The sequence below is a fragment of the Coniophora puteana genome, assembly GCF_000271625.1.
Source record: "Coniophora puteana RWD-64-598 SS2 unplaced genomic scaffold CONPUscaffold_20, whole genome shotgun sequence".
Lineage (NCBI taxonomy): Eukaryota > Fungi > Basidiomycota > Agaricomycetes > Boletales > Coniophoraceae > Coniophora > Coniophora puteana.
The window spans coordinates 362,652-377,109 of NW_006913072.1; the positions used below are offsets into that span (position 1 = coordinate 362,652).

Here is a 14,458-nt window from a genome sequence, read left to right on the forward strand (position 1 = left end):
GGTAGGCTGCTTATACACCCCCCCTAGTAGGGAATCGCGGAGCGGTCGGGGTCAGTGCCTATCCTTAGTCAGGCGATAGTATTATGACGTGAGAGAAGCCCGAAATTGCGGGACTCAACCATTTGTGTGTTGGTCTTGTGGGTGGTGGGAGAGCTTAGACAGGTCATGTCGAGCTTTTGTGAGGTGCTGGCGCAAGTACGGGACACATGTATGCGCAGTGAGGACGACGAGGCGAATGTGGTTTATGTCAAGGTGATGACACGCGGGGGAAGGTAAACATGGCCAAAGAGACGCGACACGCTCAACTGCTTCCGTCACCTCGCGAACACGACCTGAGTCCGACGTTTCCATCCCGCCAGCACCCCTGGGCCACACTTGCTGGACCTCAAGCGCCTCCTGGGTATCATCCAAACGTAGGCGCCTCGGTAGGAGATGAGCTACGATGCGGATCGTTTGGGCTCGGAAGAGGTGAGGTGCTATCTTCTTGGATGCTCAAGTCACCGAACCGAGGGCTCACTGAGCCATTCTTCCCAATTGGTAGCTTGCGGACGTCATTAAGAACCTCCATCAACCCGGTTATGCCACCGCGTCCTCGTCCACCGCTGTATCGTCAGCTTCTTCCCTGAGCGGCAACAAGCCCTCCTACCTCGACCAGAGACATGGCCTCAAGACTCGTCTAGGCCAACTAGACTCCGAGATCCGCGAAGCAGACGACAAGATTGAGCAGTGGAAAGCCTTGCGCGCGCAGCTCGTTGAGGAGAAGAGCGGCGTGCTCATCCGGATCGAGCAACTGAACCCCGCACGCCCCACTGCAACGAACGGTACCGCGTCTGGCGCGAAGGGCAAGGGACGCGAAGTCCTGATCAACTACTCAGGCGAGTTTGAGTGGAATCAGCAACTCAAGGGGACCATGAGGCAGGTGTTCGGGATTAGAGAGTTTCGGTTATGCCAGCAGGGGTGAGTCGTTATATGCGTTCCACTCGACATTATTCTCACTTGCTGATAGAGTATGCAACGCTAATATGGACGGACGCGACATCGTGTGTGTTATGCCGACAGGTAAGTTTCTCATCATGAACCACCCTATGAGCATCTGATCTGACCTACACAGGTGGTGGCAAGTCCCTCACGTACCAGCTACCCGCGCTCCTAGCACCAGGCTGTACCTTGGTCATCTCGCCTCTCATATCCCTCATGACGGACCAGATCTTACACTTGCAAGAGAATAAAAGTACGCATGTCCCCTTGGTATATGCGCTGCTTCTCACACGTCTTCCATCGTACTGCCAGTCGAAGCCGTCATGCTGACTAGCGCTACCCCAAAAGCTCAAGTCAACGCCGCCGAGGCGCGACTGTACGCTATGGCTCGGGGCGACGCAGATCGTGAAATAAAGCTATGCTACGTCACAGTGCGTACTACCTTGCCACAACGGACTTGGCTGGACTAACGATGTTGCATGTACCAGCCCGAGCGAATCGCCAAGAACAAGAAGTTCTCTTCACTTCTCCAGAGACTATCAGACGGCGGACAGCTTGGTGATTGAATACCGTTTTGCGATATGCGTCAGGTTAGGCTCACATTCAACGCCTTACAGCGAGGATTGTGATCGACGAAGCACACTGCGTCTCGCAGCTTGGCCATGACTTTAGGTATACTCGCACATTTAGCTTCTCGATAATGTTCTAGCTTGAACTGATCAACAATTCAGACCGGACTATCAAAAGCTCAGCACCCTCCGCCAATTCTTCTCACAAGTTCCCATCCTAGCCCTATCAGCGACGTGTCCACCCGCAGTCATGAGAGACATTCTCAAAACCCTCAAGATGAAGCCAACGGTTGACGGCACTGGTGCGATCACTTACCTGACTCATCTGCGAAATGAAGAGCTGACCCATTGCTCACGTAGCCGCTCCACGAGATGGGACAGTTTGCTTCACTGCACCTCTGTATCGCAAGAATTTGCACTATACTGTCTTACCCAAGCCGGCTGCTTCGAAAGACGTCCTCACTGTCATGGCGGATTACATCCGTTTCAACCATAAGGATGAAAGCGGCATCATCTACTGTCTCAAGCGGAAAGTCCGTCTCTCTTCACCGTATCTTTGAAGTCGAGTTCTGCTTAACAATGTATCTTCCTCCAGGATGCCGAGAATGTCGCGCAAGTCCTGCACGAGCTTAGTAAGGGGCAGATCAAAACCGGCGTATACCACGCGGAAGTCGGCGATGCGGAGAAGGAGCACTTGCATAAGCAGTGGCGGTCGGGTGCCGTGCAGGTTGTATGTGCAACTATTGGTACCTCCAGCATTCTGATTCCCGGCTGCTCGGATTTGGACTTACAAACAGTCATTTAGCGTTCGGCCTGGGTATCGACAAAGGCAATGTCAGATTTGTGATTCATCATACGGTACGCGCACTCGCTCTTCATTTCGAGTACGTGCCGCTGAATCATCATACTAGATCTCGGTATGCCTTGCCTGCCCCCTTGATGGAACTGACTAGCTAACAAGAGTGCGCAGAAAACGCTAGATGGCTATTACCAGGAGTCTGGACGTGCTGGGCGTGATGGCGCAGACGCAGACTGCGTGCTTTACTACCGTCCTCAGGACGCTGCACACCAGGCCTCGGTGTCGTTCAGCGACAAAGATGGGCCGTCTAAACGTGCGTTTTATCCTCCTCAACGACTTGACATCGTAGAGACTAACTCATACTGCTGTTCTAGTTCGGGACATGTTAGCCTTCGCACAGGACCTGCAAGAGTGTCGCAAGATCTTGTTCGCCAAGTAAGCCGCAACCAACCCAGCCCGTCTCTCTCCCTTCATCGCTCGAACTCCGCGCTGATAACACGGCTGCTTCAGGTACTTCTCCGCCTCCTCCGAGCTGCAGATGTCCGCGTGGACGACCGCCGAGAAAGGCTCCCTAGATCGGTGCGGGCACTGCGACAACTGCACGCGCTCGCCCGAGACCTTGGACGTGCGCGACGTGACGCTCGAGTCGTGGCAGATCTTGCGCGTGCTCGAGGCAGTGCACGCCGGCGGCGGGCGCGTCACGATGAGCGGGCTCGCGGAGCTTGCGATCGGGCGCGGGGGCGGGGCGTTTGAGCAGGCGCCAGTGCGGGGGAAGCGAAAGAAGGCTCAGGGGGCGAAGGAGAAGATGACGGTGGACTATGATGCTGTTGCGGGAGGAAAGGTTGCTTTGTCCAAGGACGTAAGTAATATCTTATTCATGCTTCTATTTGTTGCTATTCACTTGCTTGGGAACAGAGGGGGTGAGGGTGGTGCTGAGAGATCGACGCTGACACATTGAACGTTATGTTGCAGGATACGGAGTTCTTGATCGTGCACCTGCTCAACGCGCGATACCTCCGCGAGGAGTTTGTGCAGACGGCGTACAGCGTGAACGTGTACCTCGCTCCAGGCCAGCTCGCGCTCATGCTCACGGGGCACTCGAAGGAGGACGTCGTGTGTGGCAAAGGGCGGCGGATCGAGTGCGCGTTCCGAAAGGAAGGCAAGGGTACTGCGCGAAAGAATGCGAAGCCGGCGGCTATCAAGGCGATGTTGGTGGGGGCGAAGAAGGGTGGGCCTTTGACCAGTGGCGCGCAAGAGCTTATGTTTGAGGACATCGAGAGCGGCCGTGAAGGCGGAGCGGACGATGACGACGATGTCGCCCTCGACCAAATACATATGGAGGGTAAAGTGTCGAAGAAGCAGACGAAGAACTTTTTCAAGTCGAACCGGCTGCTTTCCGAGCTCCAGATGGAGGCGCGCGAGGACCGTATGACGTTTGGTGATGTCGAGGAAGCAGTAGAAGAAGACGGGGGCGAAGACTTCACAGAGGCTATCTACGAGATTGGCGATGAGTCATCTGCGGAGGACGATGACGACTGGCAGTTCTCGCAACGAGGGACCAAGAGGCAGAAGACTGGGAAAGGCGACGTGGCTGCCAGCGTCAAGACGGGCTCGACTAGTCGCCGCAGGGTACCACAGCGAGGGAGGTCCATACACCATTCGAGCGAGGTGATTGAATTGTCGTCGGACTAGGGTCTTACAGAAGTAGTGTACTTTTCTAATTTATCTTGTATGGACATTGGGTTGGTGTGGTATACCATGTATCGTTAGTATTCTCTGTGTCATTCACGGCCTTCAACATTCTCCACGTCCAAGAAGCGAACCTTTACAGTAAATTTACTTCCCTTACTATACAGTTCTCGGCGTAGTTCAACCTGCTTCGGTCCCGTCCGGTCACCTTCCAATACTTTCTATTTTTCCCTGCCTTCGAGCTTGGGAGCGGGGGACAAGTCGCCTCTTTTTAAAGGGCCTCCTTAATGGGATACATCGAAACGCAAAGTTTGGAAGCTTCTATGATGGGATATGGGCCCTTTATCTAGTTATCAGTCTACGACCCTACTTAACTGCCGTGATAAGCGCCACCAAACTTAACTTGAAGGCCATCAAAAATTCCAAAAAAAAAAAAAAAAAGAGACCACACGATCCATGCATGATAATTGTTCTATATCCGTATTCAAGCTATCCAAACACAGCTGTTGGCAGTTGAAAAAGACAACCCTGCAAATGATGACAAGCCCTGATGGTGGTGTTGGTCTGGATTTTTCTTAGCAGAGCGGACATGTGCACACTAGCCCGATTTTATGCTTTGTCCGAGGCGAATGCTGTCATCCCTCCGTATGTATCACCATCGATAGCTCAGGGTTATGTTCTAGAACGTGATCGCTGAGGACGTTCGATCAGGTTGGCACAATGTACTTCCTCGAAGCGGTGAACATCAAAAGGTAAGAACCGGCGATCACTGTCCGCGGATGAGACCGTTCAACAATCGCCGAAAGATAGGCAGTAAGCTCTAAAGTCGTTGCCGTCTAACATCTCGCAAGTTCTCGTGGACGACGTTTTGTTATTGCAGTTACAAATACATATTTCGGTCTACATCCATAGTATGATGAATGGGTATGGTGCTGGAGATATTCGTCGACCGGACGTCCCCTTCCTCGTGGTGGGCGCATGTGTGCATACTGCATAGTTCATACCCATAATGCTGTGCATGTGTCGTCGTCTCTGTCGTCGTTTGCCGTGCATTGTGCTGCGCGTGTAGCGCCATCGTGTCGTGTCAAGAAGTCGAAGTTTGAATAAAGTTATCAATGCCCATGCCAAAAATGCCAATGCGATCAAAACAGCTCCGCTCCAGCGGACAACAAACCAATAAGTTATCCCTCCTCTCTCCCTCTCTCGAACAAACCTTTTGCCCTGCGAAACGATGTGGTTATGGGAAGGGCTCCGGCGAAGACGTACGGAAGCCATCTGGGAGCACCGGCGGGCGGTAATTCGTGCGCTTGAGCGCAGGGCGGGGCGGCGCTTTTGGGACATGACGGTGCTTAAGATCGATGCGCACGCCGTTCTCGTTCTGCCACCCCTCGGACGGCTCAGGGTAGTCGTCCAGGTCGAGCGGGTAGTCCTCGCCCGGCGGCGGCGCCTTGTACGCGCCCGAGTTCGTCCACAGCTGGTCCCTGATCGTCGCGCAAAAAATCAAATCATCGTTAGATTCGTTGGTCTCGTGATGGAGAGTGTGGTGACGACATACCCTCTGCGATTGAACCACCCCTTGCGCTTCGGGATCGGCGATGGGCAGATCAGATTCTCGCTCCAGCGCACGGAGCGAGCGGCGGGCATTGTAGCCGAGCGCGAGGGCCGTGGCGGCCGGATGCGCTGCTGGTCGCTGTCCGAGTTGCGGCGGTGTGGCAGCGCAGAAGGGCGCTGCTGCTGCTGCTGCTCGGCGAGAACGACGTAGTCGTAATCGTACTCGTATTCATAGCTGTTGGGGTCGAGTTGGGGAGGGTCGCTGAAGGCGACTTCGCGTTCGCGTTTGGAGAGGGAGCGGGACATGCCCTGAGCTACGGGCACCGCTGATGATGACGATTGTGCGGGTGGGTTGGGAGCGTAGCCATTCAAAGTGGCGCGGAGGGCATCAGGGGGAGATGTGCTGAGCCTCTGGGGCAGCTGCTGGCCCGGGATGCCGGACGTCTGGTAAATATATTGACTCTGCCCCTGAGTGGGACCGAGGCCCGGAGGCGCGTGGTACTCGTGTGGAACGCGTTCACTTGCGAGCATAATGCTGTCCTTGCGGACGCGGGTGCCTACGGGCGCAGGCGGAGAAGGCTGGGATCGCGACGACGCTGTCGGGTATGAGGAAGGCATGCTAGAAGGAGCGCGTGTCATTGGCTGAGGCTCGGGAGCGTATGCTGGTGCAGGGGGGTAGGTGTACATGTTGTAGCTCGTGGGGTATCCGACCTGCTTCAGCTGCTCTGCAGGGCTCTGCGAGCGCGAGCGACCTCGTGGTGGCGAGTCCGTCCGCGGCGGAGCATCGGCGGTGCTGCTGCCAGAAGACGAGGAAGATGCCTGCGTCGAGAGTGAATAGATCGAATCACCGTCGTCGTCAATGAACTCGGAGTTGGCGCCGTCTGACTTAGCGGCCAGCGAACGCTCGTAGATATACATGTCTGGAACCGACGCAGGATGGATAATGTACATCATGGATGCCTCGGCACCGCCAGGCTGTTGCTGTTGTGCCTGCTGCTGCAGCGACACGGGGAAGACCGCGGGCTCTTTTGACACCGGTGGCGGTGGTGGGGCCGTGGTCGTTTTACGCGTGGAGTCCTCGCGCTGGGCATGAGGTGCGGGCTGCTGAGAGATCGACTCGGTCCGGCCCATGGGGCGGTAGTCGAAGTCGCCCTTGCTCGAGTATGTCCTCGAGGACAATGTAGGAACCTTGAAGGCACGGACGGAAAATCCGCGACCAGCTGGGAGGACGTAGTTCTATGAAAGCAAGGCGCGAGGGCGGTGTCAGGATCACGTGCTGGGATGCGTGAAGAAGGCAAAGGGGGGAGGAAATGAGCACACACCTTATTGGGCTCGCTGCTGCGCTCACCAGAGCGAGGAGGAGAAAGGCGTGAGTTATCTAGCGCAGCACTGGGCATAGCTAGAGCTAGAGGGAGCGTCGAAGAGGTCTGAGAGAAATAATCCCAATGAAACTGGCCAACTTATATAAACTCGTGAGCGGACGCCAAAGCTGTTGATCTAGCGTGGAAAATCACGCCAAGGACATGAGTTTCGCAGGCGGTAGGGCATGAGGTTGATGCACAGGGGATCCAAATGAGATTCAAAAACAAACCCGTGCCGAAAGAGTGAATCTGCAGGCTGGTCTGCGTGAAAGAGTTCTGCGGCTACAATCACTCCAAACGAGTCCTCTTCTTCTCTAAAAGCGCTCCACATCAAGAAGGTCTGACAGTCAGCACTCGTTGAGCGTCAGCCATTTTACCCCGCGTTTTGGCTTTGAACACGCATTCTCCAGACCCCTTATAACCAGCAGCCAAAAGCTTGATTGGCAGGAACGAAATAGCGCACAAGATCTCGAGGCCACGTTATCCTGTAGTGGCGGCTCGTTCCCAAAGGGGAAATTCATCTCGGGCTAATGTAGGCTTGTTAAAGCAGCAGTAGCCAGTGCGTCGAGTGGACTGTAGACATACCAAAGAAGCCCATCAGAGCTTTGTGGGAGTGGTCGAACTACGAGCCCGAATTGGCGAGAAGTTGCTGAACGCGGCTCAGCTTCTCGAAGAGTCGATACATATAGCATCACGCACAGTCTCCCCGATCACACAGGCGTCATGGTGACGTAAGGGCTAGGGCTGGCCCGCTCATACCCGTAGGCAGAACGAGACATGATGAACTCGGGAACGTCTCCGAGAAGTCTTAATGCTACTTGAGAAACGTGATGCTTGTCAGAGACCGAGAGTTACTGAGGAGAACTAAGCATGACTACCAATAGTCGACAAGATTAAGACGCACGTTGAACCATCTGAGGGTTTGGGCTGGATTCGAGAACGAGTCTCTTCCGCAGGCAGTGGTCATTGCAGCAGAATTTGACTCGCAGATATGGGTGGGCTATGTTGCGTACACGTCAGTACGCCCTGAAAGGGAGTTCAGGAAGACGCACCGGTAATAGGAGAGCGAGGTGGCGAACGGCGTTCAGGGAGGGGTAAGGGCTACACCTTCTCCCCTTCCAAGTTAAACTGCTTACTGCAAGATGGAATGAGAGTATACGGAGCCCCACAATTTTCTTCTGTGGGGCACCACATACTAATGTCTGTTTTTGCGCCTGAGCCTCCTGCTGGAAACACGAAAACCTACGAGTGTAATGTCAACTCGTGAAACAATTTTCCTAGACTTTTTCGCCTCAGATATGCTCGTGCACGAGGTTCAGGGATGAATGCTGCATTCATAGGCTAACGCCAGACAGTGAGGATCGACAGGACCACTATCCAGCATGAGACACAGCGCGTGGCAGGGCAGGGGGGTGGGCCTCCCCAAAGGTGACATGTCATCGTCATCAGAACTGCGCAGAAGTTAAAAGGAAGTGTATCATTGAACTTTGCTGCTTTGTGGTATCTACATGCGCAACTGCGAAGCTGTCCCAAGGTGTCTATGCCCTAGGCTGTTCGACGCAAGGCTCAATGTATGGTGTGGAAATCCGTGGTGACTTACCTGTTTCCGAAGAGAGTTTGGCTTCCTGTGACGACGAGTACACGCTGATATGTTTAGGCTGATCATGACATAGCACAGGGGTGGGACGTTCATGAGTAGGTTGGCAAAGTTTATACAAAGTTTGTAGATGACGGTGCGAGGGGCAGTACGGAGTTTAGGGCCGGCGCGCGGGGGCATGACACGTCGGATTGGACTCTGGACCATTTCACGACTTACGACGAGCCATGAAACTCAAGGAAATACACAGGACATCCACATTCGCGTGGTCACCCACCGCATCCCTTCCTCTCATCGCGACTGGCTCCGTCGCTGGCGCACTCGACGAGTCCTTCAGCAACGAGAGTCTCCTCGAGATATGGGCACCCAACTTTATGGACAAAAACGAGTACGCCCTCGGGCAGGGCGACCTCGCAGGGCCAAAGGGTATCGTCAAGGACAGCTCTCGGTGCGTCTCGCTACAATCCCCAATCAGCGCCATCACTAACGTCGACCAGGTTCAATCGCCTCTCATGGGGTAACGTCAACGCGACACGTCCACGCGGCGTAATTGCAGCGGGTATGGAGAACGGCGAGCTCGCGTTCTGGGACCCAGACAGCATCGTTCAGAACGCCGAGTGAGTCCCTACAATCTCCATCCAGGTTATCTGATCCTTATCCCGGCACCATCAGACCGTCCTCGTCCCTCATCCTCCGCAACACCACGCACACAGGGCCCGTCCGCGGCCTAGACTTCAACCCCATCCAAGCGAACCTCCTGGCATCTGGAGCTGTCAACGGAGAGGTGCGTTTACGTCCATCAGAGAAGGGCTGATACTGATACGCGTCAACTAGGTTTATATCTGGGATCTTAACGACCCAAGTAAACCGTACTCGCCAACGCCTGGAACACGCAGCACAAAACTCGACGAAATCACATCCGTCTCGTGGAACCAACAGGTGCAGTACGTTCTTGCGGGCGCAAGTAGCACGGGCTACACCGTCGTTTGGGATCTTCGTGGCAAACGTGAAGTTGTCGCCCTCGCGTATGGCGGTGGAGCGGGTACCCTCGCGGGGCAGAGCGGTGTGGGGAGTGGGATGGCAGTTGGAGGTAGACGGGGCATGAGCGCCATTGCCTGGCACCCGGATAACGTGAGTCCATCATATTCACGTTCTCCCAACCGGACGTTAACCAGACGTAGGCAACGAGGCTGGTCACCGCTTCCGAGGACGACATGTCACCCGTCATTATGGTATGGGATCTGCGCAACGCCCGTGCTCCGGAGAAGGTACTTCCCCTCGATCTCCAAACACCTATTCGTTCTCATTATATGCCCCTTTAGATCCTCACTGGTCATGAAAAGGGTGTGCTCTCGCTGTCATGGTGCAAGCAGGATGCAGATCTCCTTCTGTCGTGCGGCAAGGACAACCGGGCCCTTTGCTGGAATCCGCAGACGTCTGAGGTCATCGGCGAGGTACGCCCTTCGTAGCGTGTCGACGTCCAATAACCTTGAGCTTACTGTCCATTCAGCTCCCCTCGGCCGACAACTGGGCGTTCCAAGTTGAGTGGTGCCCTCGCAACCCAGATCTCCTTGCAACCGCGTTCTTTGATGGCACGGTGGGTATCCACTCCCTTCAATCCACAAACGATGCCCTGCCTGCTGCCGCACCGGCACCGAAATCCGATGGAGCCGATGTCTTCGACGTTCCAGGGTACTCGAGAACGACCCAGGGATCTCTCACCCTCAAGCAGCCCCCCAAATGGCTCCGCCGCCCCGCATCTGCATCTTTTGGCTTCGGCGGCCAACTTGTCACGGTCTCCAACCTTCCCTCGGCACAGGGCAAGAACCAGAGCAGTGTCGTGCACGTGCGAAAGGTCGTGGCCGAGGGCGACGTCGTCGAGCGCGTGCAAAAGCTGCAGCAGGCGATCAAGGATGACACGCTCTCGGCGTTCGCGGAGGAGGTTACGACCCAGGGTGGTGAAGGTGTCGAAGGGTGGAAGGCGCTGCTCAGCCTTTTCCGCGCGAACTCGCGCGACGAGCTCGTCACGCTGCTCGGCTATTCCAAGGAGGAGGTTGCGTCGCATGTGGAGGCTGCCATCGCGAAGTTGAAGGAGCAGGCTGAAGCGACGAAGAATTATACGGCCGATGACGACGGCGCGACGGCCAAGCCTCATGACCCTGTGGTGTCGTTCGTGGAACCCGATAACGAGACTGAGACTGAGGAGACTCCAGATGGCAGTGAGGGTGAGGGAGACGGCGAGGGCGAGGGCGAGCGTCTATCGATTACTGGCGCGGAGAAGACGCCCTCGGAGGTCAGTGCCAGCGCTACGTCGGATGCTACTGGCGGCACCAGGCTCGCTGACGGCGAGTCTACCACCACGGCGCCCAGTCTGTTCGGCGATGAGCACGCCGTTGGCACTCCTCAGGTCGACGCGGCTGCCGACTTTTTCAGCACGATGGGCCTCGTCCAGAACGATGAGCAGACCCCCGTCGTTCCCCACCATGGTTACGGGCTGGACTCTTCCGTCGCAGCAACTGTTGGCTCGGGCCCGTCTTCTGTCGCTTCGGAGAACCTGAAGAGTAACACGTTCAAGATCTTCCCTGCCGACGAGTCGGAGACAGACCGTCTTGTCACGCGGGCGCTTGTTCTGGGCGATTTCGAGTCTGCTGTCTCGCTCTGCCTGTCCTCCGACCGTTTCGCCGACGCTATCCTATTGGCGATCAAGGGCGGCGAGGAGCTCCTCCAGCGCACCCAGAAGGCCTACTTCGAGAGCCGAACCACCTCCCCTTATCTCCGCCTGTACCAGTCCATAGTCACCAACGATCTCGCCGACATTGTCCAGAACGCGGACCTGCAAGAGTGGCAAGAGATCTTCGTCGTTATCTGTACATTCGCGAGCCAGGAAGAGTTTGCGAACCTTGCCGAGCAGCTTGGCAGCCGGCTCGAGTTCCAGAGCTCCATCACGCGCGGCTCCGATGCTACGGACGCGGCGCAGAGGGCATTCGAGCTGCGCAAGACGGCGACGTTGACCTACCTCGCTGCGGGTCGCCTCGAGCGCCTGCTCAATGTGTGGATCGAGGAGCTTGCGGAGGAGGAGAAGCGCCTTTTGAACGACCAAGCCAAGCAAGAGGCGTCCCACTACGCCGCGCACGCGCACGCGCTGCAGACGTTCATTGAGAAGGTGACGGTGTTCCGCAGTGCTGTTGAGTACGTCGACGGGGACCTTACGAACCGCGCGGGTGAGGACGCAGGCGCGAAGACTTACAAGCTCGCTGCGCTGTACGACCGGTACTTTGAGTACTCGGACTTGCTGGCTTCGCAGGGTCTCATCCAGGAGGCAGTCTCGTACCTCCAACTTGTGCCTGCTGACTACCGCGGCATGACTATTGATTTCGCGTCTGGCAAGGAACGTCTTCTTATAGCGTCCGGCTCGAAGATGGCGGCGCGTGCTCCAGTGCCTGCTGCTTCCACTTCCAGGCTTCCTCCAGCCCCCGTTGCTCCTACAAATGGTTACTCTGCGTATTCAGGGTATACACCTGCCACTGGTGCCGCTGCGGTCCAGCCTGTTCCTCAAGCGAACCATTATACTCAAGCCACCAATCCTTACGGCCAAGTGCAGCAGCCGTACCAGTCCAACCCGGCTCCTTCACCGTACACAGATCCGTACGCTCCGCCTCAGACTGCGAAGCCAGCCCTTCTATCCCAAGGGCCTAGCCACGTGCAGCCACCAACGACGCTCCCGCCGCCTCCTTCAAGGCTTCCACAGGGCGGTCCCGCTCCACCACCCAAGGCCAACGGCGGTTGGAACGACGCCCCTGCTGTCGTTGACAGGCGCACGCCCAACCCGCCCAACGCGGGCAAGCTCAACGCGATCACCTCGCCTTTCCCGAACATGCCGTCTCCGGGCATGACGTCGCCCCCGAATCCGTCCTCGCCCTTCATGGGCGGCGGCAACGCGGCTCTGCCCCCACCTCCGCGTCCGGGCAGCGTGCAGGGTCGCCCACCGCCACCACCCCAGGCCGGTCAGCGCATGGTACACCCGCCTCCTCCGCAGGGCATCGCGCGTCCACCATCCGGCCCGCCTCAGCCGGGTATGGGCGGTCCGCCACGGATGATGTCCCCTATGCAGCATCCTCCTCCGGCGACGGGTCCCTACGCTCCGCCACCCCACCAGCAGCACCAGCAGCCAGGCGGACCAATGCCGCCCCCAGGCGGCCAGTTCGCGCGCGCAACGCCTCCACCTGGCCCACCGCGCGGACACGCTGCTCCTCCTCCGCCAGGTCCATACGCACGTGCGACGCCGCCGCCATCTGGGCCGTATGATCCCCACGGTGGGCAGCCGCAGATGGGCGGGATGGGCGGACCCCCGCCGCCGCCGCCTGGTGCTGGTCCGAGGCAGACGCCTGTGCAGCCGCATAACCCGCTGGGTGGGTTGCCACCCCCGCCGCCACCGGGTGGAGCTGGGGGGCCGCCGCCTCCTCCGGGTGGGCCGGGGGGCCAAGGCGGGCCTGCACCTCCGAGGGCGGCTCCAGCATCGAGGGGACCCCCGCCGCCGAAGCATCGTATGTCTTCATCTGCATGATTATGTTAGGAGTTTGTGCTGAGTTGTTCGTTTACAGCTTCTGGTGACCGTACGCACATCCCCGAGTCTGCGCTGCCGATCTACAACGTGCTGTCGACACAGTTGACACGGCTAAAGCAGGAGGCTCCGGTAAGCCTGCATCGCATTACCGTTTCCTTTCGTTGGCTGACTTCAGTGTTCGTAGCCCCAGAGAAGACGCCAAGTCGATGATCTCGAGCGCCGCATCAACCCGCTCTTCGACGCTCTCAACTGCGAGACCCTCTCGCAACCCGTCGTCGACCAGCTGCTGGTTCTCACCAGAGCCATCGAGGCACGCGACCGCGACGCGGCGCTGTCAATACACGTCGACCTCCTCACGCGCGGCTCGCGCACGGACGATATCGGATTGTGGATGTCTGGGATCAAGCAGCTCATTTTGCAGCTGTAGGCGCGGGTGTAGTACGCGAGTGAGCGCAAAAAGTGATTTTCTAGATTTCATTCTTAACGCGAACGTCTGGCTTGTTTCTTTGCTTCCCTTAACTCTACGTCTCGTCTGTCTTGTCCGTCATCGAAGAGTAGACTCATTATTTGTCAATATAATTCCTGAATGTGACCCTCGCACTATCCCTTCAGACCAAAGCGATGAGTAGCTACAAGTATAATTACTATTTTCTTTTGCAAGTGGAGGCGCAAAAAATACTCGGCGTTGAGGAAAGGGGCAGAACTCCTGCCGCCAAAATGTTATGCCAGGACCGTGGATTGAACACGGGACCTCCAGAATCCAGATAGGCTTCAGTCTGTTGCTCTCCCAGCTGAGCTATCCCGGCTACATTAGTGGCTTTCATAGGTGTTATACGATGACTTTCATATTCAACAGTTCCCCCTCTTCAATATTGAACCAAGCAAACTCCAACAACCTCTCCGTAATCTTCAACGTATCCCAAACGCCGTAATGACATCCGTGAATCATTGTTCGAGTGATATTTTTCTGATTAGTACAATGTACTGTGGCACATAAAAAGTGAGCCAACTTTAGCCTGATAGCTCTCAGGCTGTCCAGATCATCAAGCTCAGCCTGCAGCCTGTGTTTTGAGGTTTACATAAAGGGTTTGCACGCTCGCATAGTGACCATCAATACTATTCTCACTAACCGCCCACTTTCTTCCAAGAGCTGCCTCAGCCAAGTGCATTTCGCAAGTATAACAAGCACATGACATTCGAGGTTATCCCCGACTTGGACTTGCCGGCGTATTGGCCGGCTCTTGTGGAATACAGAAATACAAGTACGGTTCAATGTGAGTCTTATACTGTCGTATGCTGTGTATTAACCTCCCTTCGTGTTCAGTATCAATGGCTACGTGGGTATTCTAC

At 56.4% G+C, this 14,458-nt stretch overlaps 3 protein-coding genes and 1 non-coding gene across 4 annotated transcripts; 2 read left to right on the forward strand and 2 right to left on the reverse strand.

Annotated features, from left to right (window-relative positions):
- The first annotated feature begins 351 nt into the window (after positions 1–351).
- On the forward strand, positions 352–4,388 carry CONPUDRAFT_113436 (ATP-dependent DNA helicase). The gene is made up of 15 exons (XM_007777243.1): positions 352–468; positions 542–957; positions 1,007–1,059; positions 1,112–1,231; positions 1,291–1,409; positions 1,467–1,536; positions 1,596–1,650; positions 1,710–1,849; positions 1,908–2,080; positions 2,143–2,293; positions 2,353–2,405; positions 2,518–2,659; positions 2,721–2,781; positions 2,857–3,205; positions 3,319–4,388. The coding sequence occupies exons 1-15, from the start codon at positions 433–435 to the stop codon at positions 4,036–4,038; spliced, it is 2,658 nt and encodes an 885-aa protein (XP_007775433.1). The 5' UTR covers positions 352–432; the 3' UTR covers positions 4,039–4,388.
- Positions 4,389–5,033: 645 nt separating this feature from the next.
- On the reverse strand, positions 5,034–6,983 carry CONPUDRAFT_78067 (uncharacterized protein; the record flags this gene model as incomplete). The annotated part of the gene is made up of 4 exons (XM_007777244.1): positions 5,034–5,092; positions 5,302–5,516; positions 5,591–6,822; positions 6,909–6,983. 4 exons carry the CDS (start codon positions 6,981–6,983, stop codon positions 5,034–5,036), a joined length of 1,581 nt encoding a protein of 526 aa, XP_007775434.1.
- Positions 6,984–8,765: 1,782 nt separating this feature from the next.
- Positions 8,766–13,705, forward strand: CONPUDRAFT_140531 (WD40 repeat-like protein). The gene is made up of 9 exons (XM_007777245.1): positions 8,766–8,992; positions 9,042–9,161; positions 9,217–9,328; positions 9,379–9,675; positions 9,726–9,812; positions 9,867–9,998; positions 10,055–13,088; positions 13,146–13,237; positions 13,293–13,705. The coding sequence occupies exons 1-9, from the start codon at positions 8,772–8,774 to the stop codon at positions 13,533–13,535; spliced, it is 4,338 nt and encodes a 1,445-aa protein (XP_007775435.1). The 5' UTR covers positions 8,766–8,771; the 3' UTR covers positions 13,536–13,705.
- Positions 13,706–13,831: 126 nt separating this feature from the next.
- On the reverse strand, positions 13,832–13,914 carry CONPUDRAFT_t130. The gene has a single exon. It is a non-coding gene; the product is annotated as a tRNA-Phe (tRNA).
- Positions 13,915–14,458: the final 544 nt, after the last annotated feature.

Excerpts from the sequence above, each read along its gene's own strand:
- CONPUDRAFT_113436 (XM_007777243.1), top strand. The coding sequence starts at position 433 with ATGAGCTACGATGCGGATCGTTTGGGCTCGGAAGAG. Across the intron at positions 2,294-2,352 it reads GGTTGTATGTGCAACTATTG|CGTTCGGCCTGGGTATCGAC; the intron begins GTACCTCCAGCA and ends ACAGTCATTTAG. Across the intron at positions 3,206-3,318 it reads AGGTTGCTTTGTCCAAGGAC|GATACGGAGTTCTTGATCGT; the intron begins GTAAGTAATATC and ends GTTATGTTGCAG.
- CONPUDRAFT_140531 (XM_007777245.1), top strand. The coding sequence starts at position 8,772 with ATGAAACTCAAGGAAATACACAGGACATCCACATTCGCGTGGTCACCC. Across the intron at positions 8,993-9,041 it reads ATCGTCAAGGACAGCTCTCG|GTTCAATCGCCTCTCATGGG; the intron begins GTGCGTCTCGCT and ends AACGTCGACCAG. Across the intron at positions 9,999-10,054 it reads CGTCTGAGGTCATCGGCGAG|CTCCCCTCGGCCGACAACTG; the intron begins GTACGCCCTTCG and ends CTGTCCATTCAG.